Source organism: Phoca vitulina, unplaced genomic scaffold (assembly GCF_004348235.1).
Source record: "Phoca vitulina isolate PV1807 unplaced genomic scaffold, GSC_HSeal_1.0 scaffold20, whole genome shotgun sequence".
NCBI classification, from domain to species: Eukaryota; Metazoa; Chordata; class Mammalia; order Carnivora; family Phocidae; genus Phoca; species Phoca vitulina.
In genome coordinates, this window is record NW_022589723.1 from 16214309 (window position 1) to 16229857 (window position 15549).

At 38.7% G+C, this 15549-nt stretch overlaps 1 protein-coding gene across 3 annotated transcripts in view; it reads right to left on the reverse strand.

Moving 5' to 3' along the window:
• The window catches only part of FBN1 (fibrillin 1), a 227712-nt gene that overhangs the window by 116393 nt on the left and 95770 nt on the right, over nt 1-15549 (reverse strand). For all 3 annotated transcript variants that reach the window (XR_004301028.1, XM_032417484.1, XM_032417485.1), the window contains 2 exons: nt 5885-6082; nt 2342-2467 (listed from right to left, as the gene is read on the reverse strand). Coding sequence is in view for 2 of the 3 variants with exons in the window: in XM_032417484.1 (XP_032273375.1) it covers nt 2342-2467; nt 5885-6082 (324 nt within the window). In the remaining variant the exon portion in view is untranslated. The remainder of the gene's footprint in view (nt 1-2341; nt 2468-5884; nt 6083-15549) is intronic.

The following is a 15549-nucleotide window of genomic DNA, read 5'->3' on the forward strand; positions in this document are numbered from 1 at the left end:
TTTCCCATAATGAGGCATGGAGCTGGAGAAAAGCAAGGGAGTGCTGAAGGAGGAGACTCAGCTTACCAAGCATTCTTGGAGGACTTTCTGATTACTCTCCTACCCCAGTAAGACAGGGCAACAATGCCCAAACCAGCTTCCAGACCAGAGTACATGTAGTACTAACGGGACATTCTCTTCCAGTCTCAATTTTGCATTAAAAAAAATAAAAAGGGAGGGGAAAAAAACCCATCATCTGAATTTAATGTAACCGTAGATGGCTAAGGAAAAAAAAAAAAGGTCTAGCCAAAAGTATGCTGTTTTTATCTTGCTACTGATTTCAATATGTAGCCGGAAAAAAAAATATTTGTGAAAAAGGATTAAGTAATTCTCAGACTAAATTTTTTGTCCATTGGACACACCACCATAATAGGCTTCTTAGCATTAACAGGAGGATTTTGAATGAGTTTTCTTTCAGTCTGAGTATTAAATCTGTGCATCTTCTGTCTTGTTCACAACCACACAAGGTGATCCATCCTGACCACGTTAACTGACAGGTCTGAGGGAAAGGCAAGGGACACAGGAAAACAATTTTGCTCCAAGCTGGAAGCTACTGAATTCCAGAAAACAATGAAGACTGGACAAACCATATGAACCACACTGCCCTAAATCTTAAAGCTGACTATATCTAAGCTGAATATATCAAGCTGAGAAAGCCTGAAAATATAAGATGTAACCCACTGCTGATGTGGATTTTGCATGCTATTATAAACCTAACAGCTTATGAATGGCATAAAAGACACATAAAGGGTACCTGAAAATCTATACTATATTTCAAAATTTTCAAAATATTAGCAAATATAATTAAACATTAATATTAGAGGTTATGGCTTATATCCAGGAAAGAAGATGATATAATATGGTACAACAAGTACCAGAGTGTGAATCAAAAGAAGTAAATTTTGCACTATCTAAATGACTTCAAACAGGGCACTTAACATAGCCAGTTCCTTAATTTATAACGTGAAAGGGTGCAAATAGGTAAGTTCTTTACCCCATTCAGCATCAACATTCTCTGCTTCTAACTTAGATCTACAATATAACTCCTAGAATACATTGGGCGGTAAGAGTCAAATTTATTGTTCTTTGAAACTTAAAATGTTTTTAAGAAGTCCCCCTTCCTCAGAACCTGAGTATTTTTCACAGTTACCTCAACTGTATATAGCATGTGCAAGAATATATCACTATAAATTCTATGATGATTAATAACTTAAAAACAACTCTCACCCATAAAGATAATTCTAGCAGAGTCAAATTTCAGATTATTCAGTTTCAGAGCAAGTAGATATTAAACTTCTGTGTAATTTATGAACCGCACCTCAAATCTGATGCTGTCTTTCCCATGTATGATATATTGTGGCTATCTACAAAGAAGATTAACGACCCAGACCCAATCCCAGACAAATGACTTAGAACAAACTATTCCTCATTGCTGGGGTTTAGGAGTTGACACAACAGCAGTACATGCATCGAAATGAAACTTTATATCACACCAGGTAGAGCTGAAAATGAAGGAAGAAATTTGCTCCACTGAGTTTGATGAGACACGTACCTTGTTACATTATGGACCAGTACCCTGTTACATTACTGTCAGACATTATGTGGCCCTCAGCAAAGAAAAGAGAGTCTGGTGCTGCCTACTTATTTCCCTCTCAGGGAAAAAGCATTTATTATGACCTTGGATGCCAGCTCTTTTTGGCAAGTAGCAGTAGTGGTGAATGTGAACACATTCTCTCTATACACATTTTCAGGAGCTCAACCTATAAACTAAATGAAAATATATAAATTTACCTCCAGTTATTTTTCTGTTTGATTAACATTAAAAGGCTTCCATTTGATAGGCAGAAAAGAAAATACTAAACTTGTACTAGGAGCATAAATATAAGAGTTAATCTCTCAAAAAAAAAATCAAACACACATTTTAACTAGAAAAACATTAGAAGATATGTCTTTCTGGATGATATGTAATGATTAAATTTAAATTCATGTCTCTAGAACTATGCAAAAACATGTGTCTTGAACATTTTAACCCAAATATTGGTTCAAAAATATTTCATGTTTTAATATTTAATTTGATTCAGATGGATCTCTTATTTTGGGTCTATAAAAGTGGAAAAAGCTGCAGGGTTTTTCTGGTTCAATAGCACAAAGGCATATTATTTCTGGTAAGAATATTATATTTACACATTCACAGGAATGACAAAGACAGAAGGATTCTGGAACAATTTACAATAAAGCTTGTCACTGATTTGGGTTTTGCCTGCCCCTCCACCCCTTAACTGCCAAGCATGATATTTCTTACCTTCACATTTTTGTGATGCTTCATTAAATTTGTGTCCAGCAGGGCATTTGCACTCAAAAGACCCAACAGTATTAATGCAATTTCCTCCCTGACAGAGCCCAGGGATGGCCTGGCATTCATCCACATCTGTCAGATTTTAGGAGAGAGAGAGAGGAGAGGGAGAGATCCATATAAGTCATTGCAGAAGAAAATGTGATAGTTTATCTACAATTATATTACCATATTTATGTCAGTGAGTTATTCGTCCATCACAATATTTGGAATATGATGAGAGAAACTATTTCTCACAATTACTTTATGTAAAATAAATTACTTGAGTAACAAAACCTGGTCAATAATGTCTTATAAGAAGTCACAAATATTGTTAATTTTCCCACCTTCCATCCTCCCTGGGTAAGGGGGAACATTTATACTGATTTTTGTGGGTTTTATTATGCATGCTGCAAATTACAGGGATACAATGATTAAAAGGCTGACAGTAATAACTAGAGTTATTCAAAAAAGCCTTAGGATCAAAATGCAACCCATTTCTATAATAAAACTGTCTCTAAGACTTATATTGAATGATTCAGTTAAAACAGAATTTACTTAAGATCACTCGGCCTACATGAGACAGTGAATGTTTTTATGCAAATGAAATGGGAAATGTTCACCCCCCATCCTGTAGAATTGGCTTGTGCAGTCAAAACTAAATAACCCAGGAAACTGGACTGAGAACTGAGAGACACCCCAGATGAATGCGCCGTCTCAGCTGCAGACTCACCTTGCTGGCAGAGCAGCCAGCAGAGGGAACCTTTTTAAAGGTAAGTCAGAGTGTGTCCTTCCCAGCTCAAAACTCAAGCCCATATCTTAGCAGATTCTATCTGCCCCCTCTACTCTCTGACCTCATCTTCTGGCGTCCTCCCTCTCTCACTCCTCTCCTTTCACACTGGCTTCCTTGCCATTCCTTAAATATACCAAGGATGCAACTGCCTCGGGGTTTTGTAGCAGTGACCCCTCTGCCTGGATTATTCTCCCTCCACAGAGCTGCATAAAGGTTCCTGTTGCCCCGTCCGTCAGGTCTCTGTTCCACTCTGGCAGTGGACCCTTCCCTGGCCAATCTAATAGCAACAGCCAGCCCCCTGTCCTTCACCACCCTTCTTTGCTTCTTTTTTTCCATAGGCTGAATCACCAGCCAACCTGATAAATACTGGTTTGCTTTGTTTTGTTTCATAAATCCATTGTCTTTAATGCAAATTTCAGAGGGCAGGTTCTTTGTTTTGTTCACAGCTGTATCCCTGGCACCTAATAACTATGGTCCTACATGTAGCCCCAAATAGGAACCTCCTAGGAACAAAAGTAATCATTCCAGGCTCATTATGTTCAGTTAGAAAGATTGTAAAAAATACATCATGTACATTCTTTCCATCTCTTCATATATAACACACAAAGGTCTAGTTTAATAAAGGAACCCCCGGGGTGGCAGTCTAAATTTTCTCTCACTCTGGATATTCTTTTTGAAATCTGGAAACCTAGTATACTCTCTTGTTTTACTCTTCATTGTATGAAGCAAGAGGATGATCACCAATTTTAAGATCTCTAATAACCTGTGCTCTTGAGAAAAGTCGGCATGAGGGAAAGGATACTAAAGGAGCAACAATTTATTTTGCTATAAAAGTGTCGCTGTTTTAAATGGAATGTCTTGGCCCACAAATGAATAGCTATATGTGAAGTATAATTAGATTATGTTTTACAGCTGATCTCAATTTTGTCTTAGACCAGAAGTTTCCATTCTCTTGATATGCCGAATAAGTTATTAAAATGTTATTTGAAATTGATGGTACATATAAACAAAACTTGATAGTCATGTTGGTCATAATTTTTGGCCAAGAGGTAATATATATGAGGGCACTTCTCTGCTGGCCATACCTTCCAAGACTGAAGACAGAAGAAGCTCCTTTATGAACCCATTTGCCCACAGCCCCTCACATCTGGCCCAAGGTCTGAAAACGCCAGCAAAGAGACAGAGCCCCAAGACGAAAGCAGAATCCCTCGGGCGGGGGGGCAGGGGTGGGAACCACACACACACAACCAAACATGATGAATTGCATTCTCAAAGTGGCAATATGACTGCCATTTTGATTTTGTGGGTTTCACAAAATTTCTGATAGAAATCTTTTCATTTTTTTTCTTGGATGTCTAATAGCAGAGTCAGGAAGGGACAGAAAGAAAATGCTGGACAAGTCCAGACCATAGGAAATGCATAGTAAATCCACAGAGGAGTCGCTCTTCCCTCTCTCTCTTCATTCTCTGTCCCCCAATTCTCTTAGTGCCTCAACCTCTGACAAGGACTCATGGACACCATATCTGGCTTTCTGGTCTCTGTCGGTGTATTCATGGGTAGTGGCTGGCTTCAGAACACCAAGACCAAGAATTTCTTCAAAACTCACTGGGACTTTCTAAGGATGAGAAAAAATAAAGAAGGTACCTAAAAGAGGGGGAACTAAACTTACTTTTTATTTTATAAAATCACACACTAGACCCCTCTGTAATTCCTTTGTTTCAAAGTGGCTTCTTGCTGCTCCTGACACTCAGAAGGACAAGTTGAAGGGCACATAAAGGAGCTGTATGTTATACACAGCAGTCGGGAGCCAGGACCAACAGTGCTTATCACAAGTGGAATTTGTGGAAGTATAATTGAATGGAGACCCACAGACCTGTGGGATTAAGCTCAAGTTCTGTTTTACTGCATATTAGCCTTAGAATTAACATACAGAACAAAACTAGTATCTGCTTGCCTCAGAAATGCATACCCTGAATTTTCTGAAAATATTGCAACTTGCTGAAAAAGCCCTGAAGATGTCTAAAGGAAACAGATACAGCCTGGGAGTTTTCAATCCCATCAGTTTAGTGCTGAACTGCCTCCGTTCACTTCCTCCTGTTTCCTGCCAGACATCCAGACAATAAAAGAATTTGTACAGCTGGAAGAACAGGAGTGAAAGCCAAAAACAGAGTAAGGGCTTCTATGGGAGGCAGGAGAAGAAGCGAGCAGGCGACATCTGGGGATATTTAAAACTGTGAAACAAATCTTAATTTATTTCTGACTTGTAAAAAAAAAAAAAAGCATAATGTAGCATGTAGAATGGAGAGAGGAACAACTTTCTTGAGGTCAACTAAGTACAACCCATGAGACAGAGGAACTCCAACAGTATCAAATGAAGGAAAAAAACCTGGGAAAAACAGACTACCTTGTGCACAAATTTTGCTTAGTGTTTATACACAGCATTGCTACGATGCACAGCATTGCTGCAAAGAGAATCCTACCAACCCCTAGAAACACCTCTGTGAGGGAAGGGGGAGCTGCAGGCAAGGAAAACTCCAGGGAGATGAGAGGCTCTCTCTTGAGCCACACTCCTAATGCCTAAGTTGGATATCATGCCGTCAGCGAAATCGTGAAGCTATGTCTCTGACGCCGCTTTTCCATTCTCTCCAACTTCACTGCAGAATGGCTCTCCAGAGCAAATAAGATGAATCCATTAATAACTCCATCGGCCAGAGGTTTACCTTGACAGGCTCCCGTTCGGATATTTGGAATGAAGCCCCGGCGACAGGGGTGGGGCTGGGCAGGGCACATCTCACAGGGGTGGCCCCAGGCTCGGCCGACCGTGGCACAGCAGAGTGTTTTTGTGCAGACAATCCCGCTGAGCTGTCCCTGGCACATCTGGTTGCTGACCACAGTAAAACATGGGCCTGTCCTGTAATCTGAAAATAAAGAAGGAGAATTCCATGAAGGTCCAGAAAAGCAGGAACCATTAGGCAGAGGAACAGCTGTGCCCCATCTTGCTTGACTCCAAATTGGGAAAGAGTGTTCAGGGATAGAACTGTACATCGGTGACTCCGTGTGAAGCCTTGGGCAGACCATTCTACCGGTCACTTCCATGTTCCTCACCTAGGACATGGGGATAAAAACACCAGTTTCTACCCACTGTGGAGACACTGTTGTAAGGATCAAACACTTTACAACTGTGATGTCCTATACATACATAGCATTATGATATTAATATACATTCTTTCACTCAAAAAAATGTATCAGTGCCTACTATGAATCGGCCCCTGTGCTTGATATAGATGTTTAAATGATTAAAATAGATCAAATCCCTGCCCTTATGGAGCTTACAGTCTATTATTATTCAGGCTGGAGAAAGCAAAAAATTTCAAAATTTGCAATGAGGCAAGTCATGGCACCTTCTTCCTGGGAGTTCCTTGAACAGAAGAAATGGGTTACTCATTTCTTTTGGATTGGGTCCATCTTATTTCAAATACAAAAAACAAGCAAGCAAACAAATAAGTAAGCATTTTAAAATATTTACCCATGCAAAGACATTAGGTATTTAAGATAAAGAGTAAGGACATTGGTCTGAAATCATTGTAACCCTTGGGCAAAAGTCCATCTTCAAGTAGACAGTGATAAGCGAAGGCCACAGGAGAATTTCCAAGTACTCTCACTAGATACAAAAATCTGCCTCCGTTTTTGTTCTGTTCTGTTTTGTTTTGCTAAAAGGAGAAAGTCAATCTGGATTCAGCAGCCAAAAAACAAGAAAGATTAACATGTAGTGAGCACAGAGGACCAAAGTCAGACTGTCCTCAGTCTCCCTATGAGAGAAATTGAGACCATAATATCCCTTTCTGTTCTACAGTGACCTTGACAGATAAGGGAGGCTGAGTTGTGGCAAGACCCATGGGCTTCTACCCACTACCCAAAACTGCATGCTCCCCTATGTCATTTTCAGAAGTGCATAGTGTTTCCTGTGAGCCCAGGGATGCAGTAGATAAATAATAAATAACTCCAGTAAGTTCCTTTCACCACTGAATTCTACAGTTTATGAAAATCACTGTGTGTGCTGATAAAACCTCTGGGTTAGGTTTTCACTTTTCTTCTTTCTTTCTCTAGGTAGGTAGGCATGCCTCTGTTCTGTGTATTCTCTCCTGCTTTCTCTGTTGCAGTTATGACCCCAGCGACTCCCTATCACTAAATGTTCTTCCTCACTCTCCCTTCTATCTGGCTGGAATGAGCCATCTGTGCTCAATGGCACCGTCCTAATGCCCATGCTGCCCTAATGTCCATGTGGAAAGATGAGCCTTCCGAGGAGTTCCTAAAACAAAACATCACCCAGTCAAGTTCAGCAAGAGGACTACGCCCAAATTATGGTAGCACTTGAGAGATGGACAGGATGGACAAAAAGTCAAGTCCCCATCTCCACATCGCCCTTTCCATGCAAGTGCTTGCCAAAGTGTGCTATGTGTATCGCTGATGGGATGCAAGATGGCTTTAGATTGTGAGGTTTTAATAGTCATTTATCAATTATAATTTGTATTATTAAAAAGTATAACCTTAACAGACTCGTGATTTCACATATATGTTTGCTATGATGAGGATGAATTTTAAAAGTTTAATTCAATTTAAAGAAAAATATTAAGTAAACTCTAGTACAGGATACACAAACAGGCCAAAAATTTGTTTAGATTGTACGTAAACACCACCAGAGTTACCATTCAAAAAGACTAACCTCACACCTTTCTTCCCCTCAAGTCTCTAATGTTCTGGCCCCACCCATCTTTCCAGCCTCATCTTGTCGCTTCCTCAGTTTAGTGTCTTTTTACTTTGTTCATGCATTTTTTTTTTTTTTACCCTACTGATTATTTTTCAGTTTTATATAGCCAAATTCTAGGTATATTTTAATATTTAATATTTTTCATAGTATGCCAGATCTATTCAAAATCCGCTATCTTCTTCCACAGAACTGAATTCGAACAAGAATACAAAAATTAAATGCTGTTGAATAAGATCTCTGCCCTCATTTCATTCTGTCAATAAAGAAAAATGACAGCACCATGACAGTTCACAGCAAAAGTGCTCTTAAAGGCAGTAAACACATGGACAAAGTCAAAGGCTGCAATCGTTCATTATTTGGCTCAATTCTTCCAAATATTACCTGTAGGCATTTAATAAATACTTCTCTAACATATGGCATTTCTTTTCTATTTTAACACTTTGTTGTATATTTTTGAAATTTGAAAATAAAAAATTATTTCAGACAATTAGGAAAAGGTAGCAACATAAGGAAGAAAATAAAAATCACATGTAATTGCAGCTAAAGAAATCTTTGATACATATTGGTTATATTATCTTAACCTAATTTTACACGTGTTTTTTTCTTCCTCACGAAATAGGAACTATATTAAATCTGTAATTTTGAATCTTAACATTGCCAAAAGCATTTCCCATGTAACTACTATTCCAAAATATGATTTTAATTGCTACATTAATGGATGTACATGATGGATAATTTTCCATCAAGTTATAACAATTTATTCAATAATTTTCTTACTGTGTATCATTTAAATTGCTTACAATCCTTCATTATTACATACAACGTTCACCATACATTACTGATGTTTAAATGTTTAGTCTCATGCAACTGCCACCAAGATTTTTATAACTACATATGCATATTTTACTTCTGAGACTAGAAAGATCACAGCAACATAATCTTTTATTTAAAAAATAAATAAAACCTTCTATGTTAGGTAACAAGGAAAGAAATTTAAGTTTGTTTCTTCTCTTAATTTATGGAGATAAGTACAAATGCTTGAATCATACAGATTCATGGTGGCATGACATTTTCAATCTTTAAAAAAACATAATGGAACATGAATTTGAATTTACAATCCTCTCTTTGACACTGCTTGGATTTGGTTTTGCTGCTCACTTTGTCAAGATAACCTACAGAAAATATCTTATAGATGAGGATCGCAAAGATTCAGGGGTGCAAACGCGTGTTTTGAGATTGACACCAGCAAAATCAAGGCACACTACAAAATACTAAGACACTCTGATTCAGTCCCGCCTGATACTGCCTCATGACTTCAGACATGAATTCCTCATTGGAAGACCCTCATAAAAAGAAAATAATCCTTAGACTTTTCCAGGGTCAACAACTTCTTACTCTCATTTCAATATGAAACGCATGGAATAGAAATGGCAACTGTTAATTCTGACAATTTTCATTAGGCATCTCTAGAGCGCACAGGGACCCATCTTTATTAAATATACTGGATATCTGGCAAATAGTTGGAGTATGTATAACAGAATCTATAGACTTGACACATTTCTACACTAAATACTTAACATTATGGACAAAGAACCAAACCATTTGACAGTGCAGATTAGTAAGTGGACATAAAATGTATCTGTAGGACACATTTTCAATAAAAATTGCTGAGTGCTGAGGGAGAGGCATAATCTGGATGAAATAGAATTGGATCTAAAAATTTCTTGGAAGGTAAATGCTCTATTAACGTGGTTTTCAAATGTCATTCTGATTTGGCAGCATGTGCTTTCTGTCTTGTGTTTCATTTAGATTGCCAAAGTTATGCTGTTTTTTGTCCAATACTTGAACCACAGAAAAAAAATCTGCCCACACTCCTAGTTCCTTACTAATAATCCAATTATTTACAATTATTCCCATAGCACTTATGTGATACTAGGCTAAATTTGCATATTCTTTTTTTTTTTTTTTTTTTTTTTCAGATAGTCCCAGCACGAGACATGGAATGTGCCTAATTCAATGCTTGGGTAATGTCTGACTCACTCCCTCGATGTAAATCATTACTCCTAATTCAACTAAAATATAGTATTAAAAACACTTTCTGTTTGCAAACTGCTCCACAATCACCTCCTTATAAGACCTCCATGAACTAGGGCAAGAGACCAAGCCTTTCCCAAATTAAAATGCAATTTTAATTGTTCTTAACTGGCTTACTTTAGTGTGGCTTGTTCATGGGAAATTTGGGGTCTACATGTTCCCATTCTGACTGGTGAGGGGCTCCAGGACTGTTCCACAGTCCCCATAGATTTAGCCTCAAGACAGGATCTAACCAACGTGTATGTGTAGCTTCGGATCCTCGGTCCCTTCCCAGATCTGCAGCTCAGAATGCTGTGACCCACAGTGTTACTTCACTTTCATTTGTAATCAGACTTCACCCTGAAGCAAATGCATCATGCACAGAGAAAGAATATTCTGTGGTACAATGAAATCTTGTCACTCCTGCCCAGTCCCTAAACCACAAACTGCAGAGAAGGCACAAGGATATAATTTGGGGCAGTAGGCTCCAATTATTTTAAATCCTTCTTTTCATAAAAATAACAAAAAAAAGAATGAGATATCAATTTATCCATGACAGGGTCACAGCATGCTTCTTCCTTTCAGGTAGGTTGGCCTGGGACGCATTAGACTCCTAACGTGTGGAATTTCAATACAACCTCCTGAGGGAAGAGTTCAGAGAACTTTTAGTCTGAGGAAAATTAAAGCAAAGAAGTTCCATGATCATAATTAGTCTCATAACTGCTGCCATTTCTTCTCACTCCAATTATTCTTAACCTCAGGACATAACCAAATCACCTGGGGAAGTTTTGCAAAATGCTAATGCCTGGGCCTCACCCCTGTCCTCCCACAGCCCCTCTCCCTCTCTCCCCCACTCCCATCCCCTGGAATCCAATTCAGTAGATGTGGCATGGGGCCTGGGCGTCTGTCTTTTGCAAAAGCCTCCCAAAGTGATTTTGCCCTCTAGGGCTCTAAGTTCAATCTCTCTCTCTTAACTTTATTGAAAAGTGCTTATGTTCCATTATTAATTGGTGGTGTCTGCAAGATAGCTGGCTGCTTACCTGAAGCTCTAACCTTAGAAATGTGAGAAAGCCCATGAACTAGGATTGCAGCTGCTCAATATAATCCAATTCCATAGTATTCATTTCCATAGTGTTGACTGATTATGAGGCACTTTACTATGTTCTTTATTAATTATACTAACCACAAGCTCACCTAAAACAGCAAATTAAAATTTAAGAAGGCTAACCACCCACTGCTCCACTGTCCTAATAGTACTGAATTCACATTTCTAAGCTCTCCCCTCCCAGTGTTACAAAGTGCATCTACTTACATGGTATCACTCCACTACCAGGAACTCCCACTTCCAACTGCTCTGCCCAGTGCTAGACGTGGTACCTGAGTGAAAAGCCAGGGGGATTCTCCACCCAGGTTCCAAACCCATTGATCAAAGTTAGCATCAGTAACACCAAAAGTTAACTTTTAATTTCCTCAAGAATTATACTATTATAGACCACCTTGAAATACTTCCATGACTCCTGATTTGATTAAATATAAAGTACTAAACATCCTCTATGATGTTTATTCCAAAAATAGTCAAACCTTTATCAAATGAAGTTTCCAGACCTAACTTGTAGCAGAGAGGACATATGGGGTAGAAGAACAAGACAAATGCCACCACAAGGAAACACTCAGAAAACCCAGAATGTGTGATTTTCAAAGGCAACTGTCCTGAACTTTCCCAAAAGTAAATCTTAACCCCTCTCTCTAAAAAAAAAAAAAAAAAGAAGAAGATGGTAGGGGGATTGGATTAAAAAGACATAATAACCAAACCTTAATCGGATTCTTTTTTTTTTTAAAGATTTTATTTATTTATTTGAGAGAGAGAGAATGAGAGAGAGAGAGAGCACACGAGAGGGGGGAGGGTCAAGAGGGAGAAGCAGACTCCCTGCTGAGCAGGGAGCCCGATGCGGGACTCGATCCTGGGACTCCAGGATCACGACCTGAGCCGAAGGCAGTCGCTTAACCAACTGAGCCACCCAGGCGCCCTGGATTCTTTTTTTAAAAAAAGATTTTTATTTATTTATTTAACAGAGACACAGCGAGAGAGGGAACACAAGCAGGGGGAGTGGGAGAGGGAAAAGCAGGCTTCCCGCTGAGCAGGGAGCCCAATGTGGGGCTCGATCCCAGGACCCTGGGGTCATGACCTGAGCCAAAGGCAGACATTTAACGACTGAGCCACCCAGGCGCCCCCCCTTAATTGGATTTTGTTTCAAAAAGAGACAAGTGGGGAAATTTTACATGGGCTACATATTATATAATATTGTGGAATTGTTCTCTTAGATATGGTCATGGTATTTTGATTATCTATGAGGTAAAGTGTGATGTATGCAACTTAACTTTCAAATGATTCACCAAAACAAACAGATTAACAAATATATATAAGTACATACCTATATGTTATAAATATATAATATATAATTACATTTATATGTAATATATATGCTAGTGTAATATATATTATATATAATAACATATATTTATATATACACAGATACACAAATAAGCAAATAGAGAATATTATGTGTATAAAAGTGGAAAAATGTTAACAGGTATTTAATGTAGGTGGAAGATATATGGGTATACTTTACACTATTATTTCAACTTTAATGTAAGGTTGAAATGTTTAATAATAAAAATTCTGAAGAGGTGAGAATTCCTTCCTGGGCTACTTTTACTATGCAATGTTGTCTCTTCCATTTCAGCCAAGCTATGTTTCTTTTTTTTTTAATGACACAATAAATTTCAAATATACTTTCCAATCCATACATTTTTATAAAATACTACATGCAAGATATGAGTGTGACTATGGTCTCTACAATGTTATTTAAAGAATATGACTTTTTGGCAAAATTTACTAAATTACATTATGCAACATGTTTATCTTTTAGTAACTGTATCTGAGATACAGCTTCACTGTTAACTAACTAAAAAAAAAAACAAACTTAGAAATAGGGCACAAGAATAAGCACAAAACTTTTTCTGTTAACGTTTTCCTGACTTTTAACTTCTTTAATTCATAAAAGTATTACCATTACAAATTTTAAAATAAATATCATTCAAAACTGCAGACACAAGGGGATGTACACCTCTTAACCCTAATGCGCAGATGGAGTGGTTGACAAATCCCGGCCATGGTTCTGTGGAACCCGATTATGTGCAGCATCGACTCAACTACAAAATACTGTTACCGCATTTTATTCTGTTCCGTGGTGAAGAAAACAGTAAACAATCTTGTTCAGGGAAGAGAATATGTCATGTCTGAATAATCACGGACTTCACACTCTCTGTTCCCTCACTGTACCTCCTATTGATTTTCACTTTTCCCCAATGTTATCTGCAAGCTACCTTCACTAGAAAAAAAAAATGGGTGGTGGGGTGGGTAGAAGTCAAATTCTGGGTTGGGTGACATAGTTACCATCAAGATAATAAAATCATAGAGTGTCTTCATTTTTCAAGGTCTGCAAATTGCACATTAAAGAACCAGCTGGCTTGGATCTATGCACTTTGAAAACGGCTTGCATGAATGCCGTGTTAAACCAAACTGCAGCTTCACCACAGAGCATCAGCTATTGAACAGCAAGACAGAAACAATAGTGTTATACAACAATTTGATGTATTTGTTCTTTTACATTTTCTTCAAAGCCACCGAGTATAAAACATTCCCTACATTCCAAAAGCCAGATTAATAACATAGGAGTAAAGGGCCCTGTGATCCATGATATTAAATATAACTTTCCAGGGCTGACATATTCTTAAATCAACTCGTGTATCTTAAAAGGGCCTTGTAATATTGCTTAATGTCCAAATACAAATTCTATCTGAAGGGCATTAAATTTCTGAAGGATTCTAAGGGAATGTTTGTTGTTAAATTTGGAAAATCATTATTATAAATGAGATTTTCACATATGGAGAATAAAGGCCTATGCTTATAAAGGGGAAATAAAAATTAACTGATTGGTGTTATTCCAGTGTAGGTTCCACTAATATGAGATAGCCAGACGAGCCAAACTCATAGAGACAGAAAGTAGAACGGTGGTTGCCAGGGGCTGAGGGAGGCGAGGAGAGGGGAGTTATTGTGTACAGTTTCAGCTCAAGAAGGTGAAGAAGTTCTGGAGACAGATGGTGGGGGTGGTTGCACACTATGTGAATGCACTTAGTGTCGCTGAACTCCGCATCTAAAGATGGCTAAAATGGTAAATTGTGTATATTTTACCCAATGCATAAAATAAAATCAGACATTCTGACTTCCGTGACCAGGTTCAATGAGTAAACATTATAGTTGTAAAATGTAATCAAGAATTTCTTCATTCAACAGTTACCGAGCTACTGTGCCATATCAGTGAGCAGCAAGAGAAAAAGTCCCTGACCACATGGAATTTATCACCTGGCAGGGCAAGCAGTCAGCAAACAGACGAATACATTTAAAATCATTTTAGATTTGAGGCTGTGATTTAGTCTACAAATGAAGTAAGCACGCTGCCAGGATAGAGAATAACTGGGGATACCCACCATGGATGACTTCTTGGAGAAGGTGGTTATTTATACAGAGGCCTAAAGGATGAGAGCAAGTCAGCTGTGCAAAGTGAGAGTAAGTGCTTCCAAGGTTTAAGACAGAGCAAGAGCAGGGGCTCTGAGCTGGGAGAGGGCCTGGCTTCTCTAGTAATGAGAAAGGCCACTATGACCAGAGCTCAGAGAGCAAGGGGAAAGGGGCACACCATGGGGCTGGAACATTGGGCAGGGACTGGATTACACAGCACATTCCAGGCCATGGTAAAGAGTTTGGATTTGGCTCGAAGCTCAACGGGAAGCCACTGAAAACACAATGTGTTATTTTTAAAGTGTGCTGCGTAGAGGGTTCAAGAGTGGAAATGGGAAGGCTTGCAAGGAGGCTACTGAAGGACCTGAGAAAAGACGGCAGTGGCTAGGCAAAGATGGTGGCACAGAAGTGGAGAGCAGCCAGCAGGTGGGAAGTGTCCCTGGGTCTCGGGAGAGCACCAACAGCGCTTGAAGATGGTTTGCATGTGAAGGGTGAGGGAAACTGAAAAGACAAGGATGACTTTGGGTTTCTGGCTCCAGTAGCTGGATACGTGGCCAGCCACTCACCAAAATGGGGAATCTGACAGAAGATTAGGCTCGAACTATCAATAATCAGTGTGAAAGGTCTTCACACTTTCACAAAGTACCAAGTATAGGACAGGTGATTTGAATGGATGAGGCTGGCCCTGCATAAAACAATATTATCTGTACATCTTGATGCTATAAAAACCTAAATATAAAGAAATTACTTCTTGGTCTGTGCATTTCAGCTTTTTCACTAAATTTCTTGCCCTTCCCTTCCTCTTTTTGAGCAAGCATGTAGTCATATCACATTCACATATTTATGTATAAACTATATGGTTGAAATTCTTCCTTCAAACACATTCGGCCAATTCTCACAGTAACCCGACTGTTAAGTACACATGGCTCAGACCAACAATATGTGACGGAATCCTGGCGTGTGGG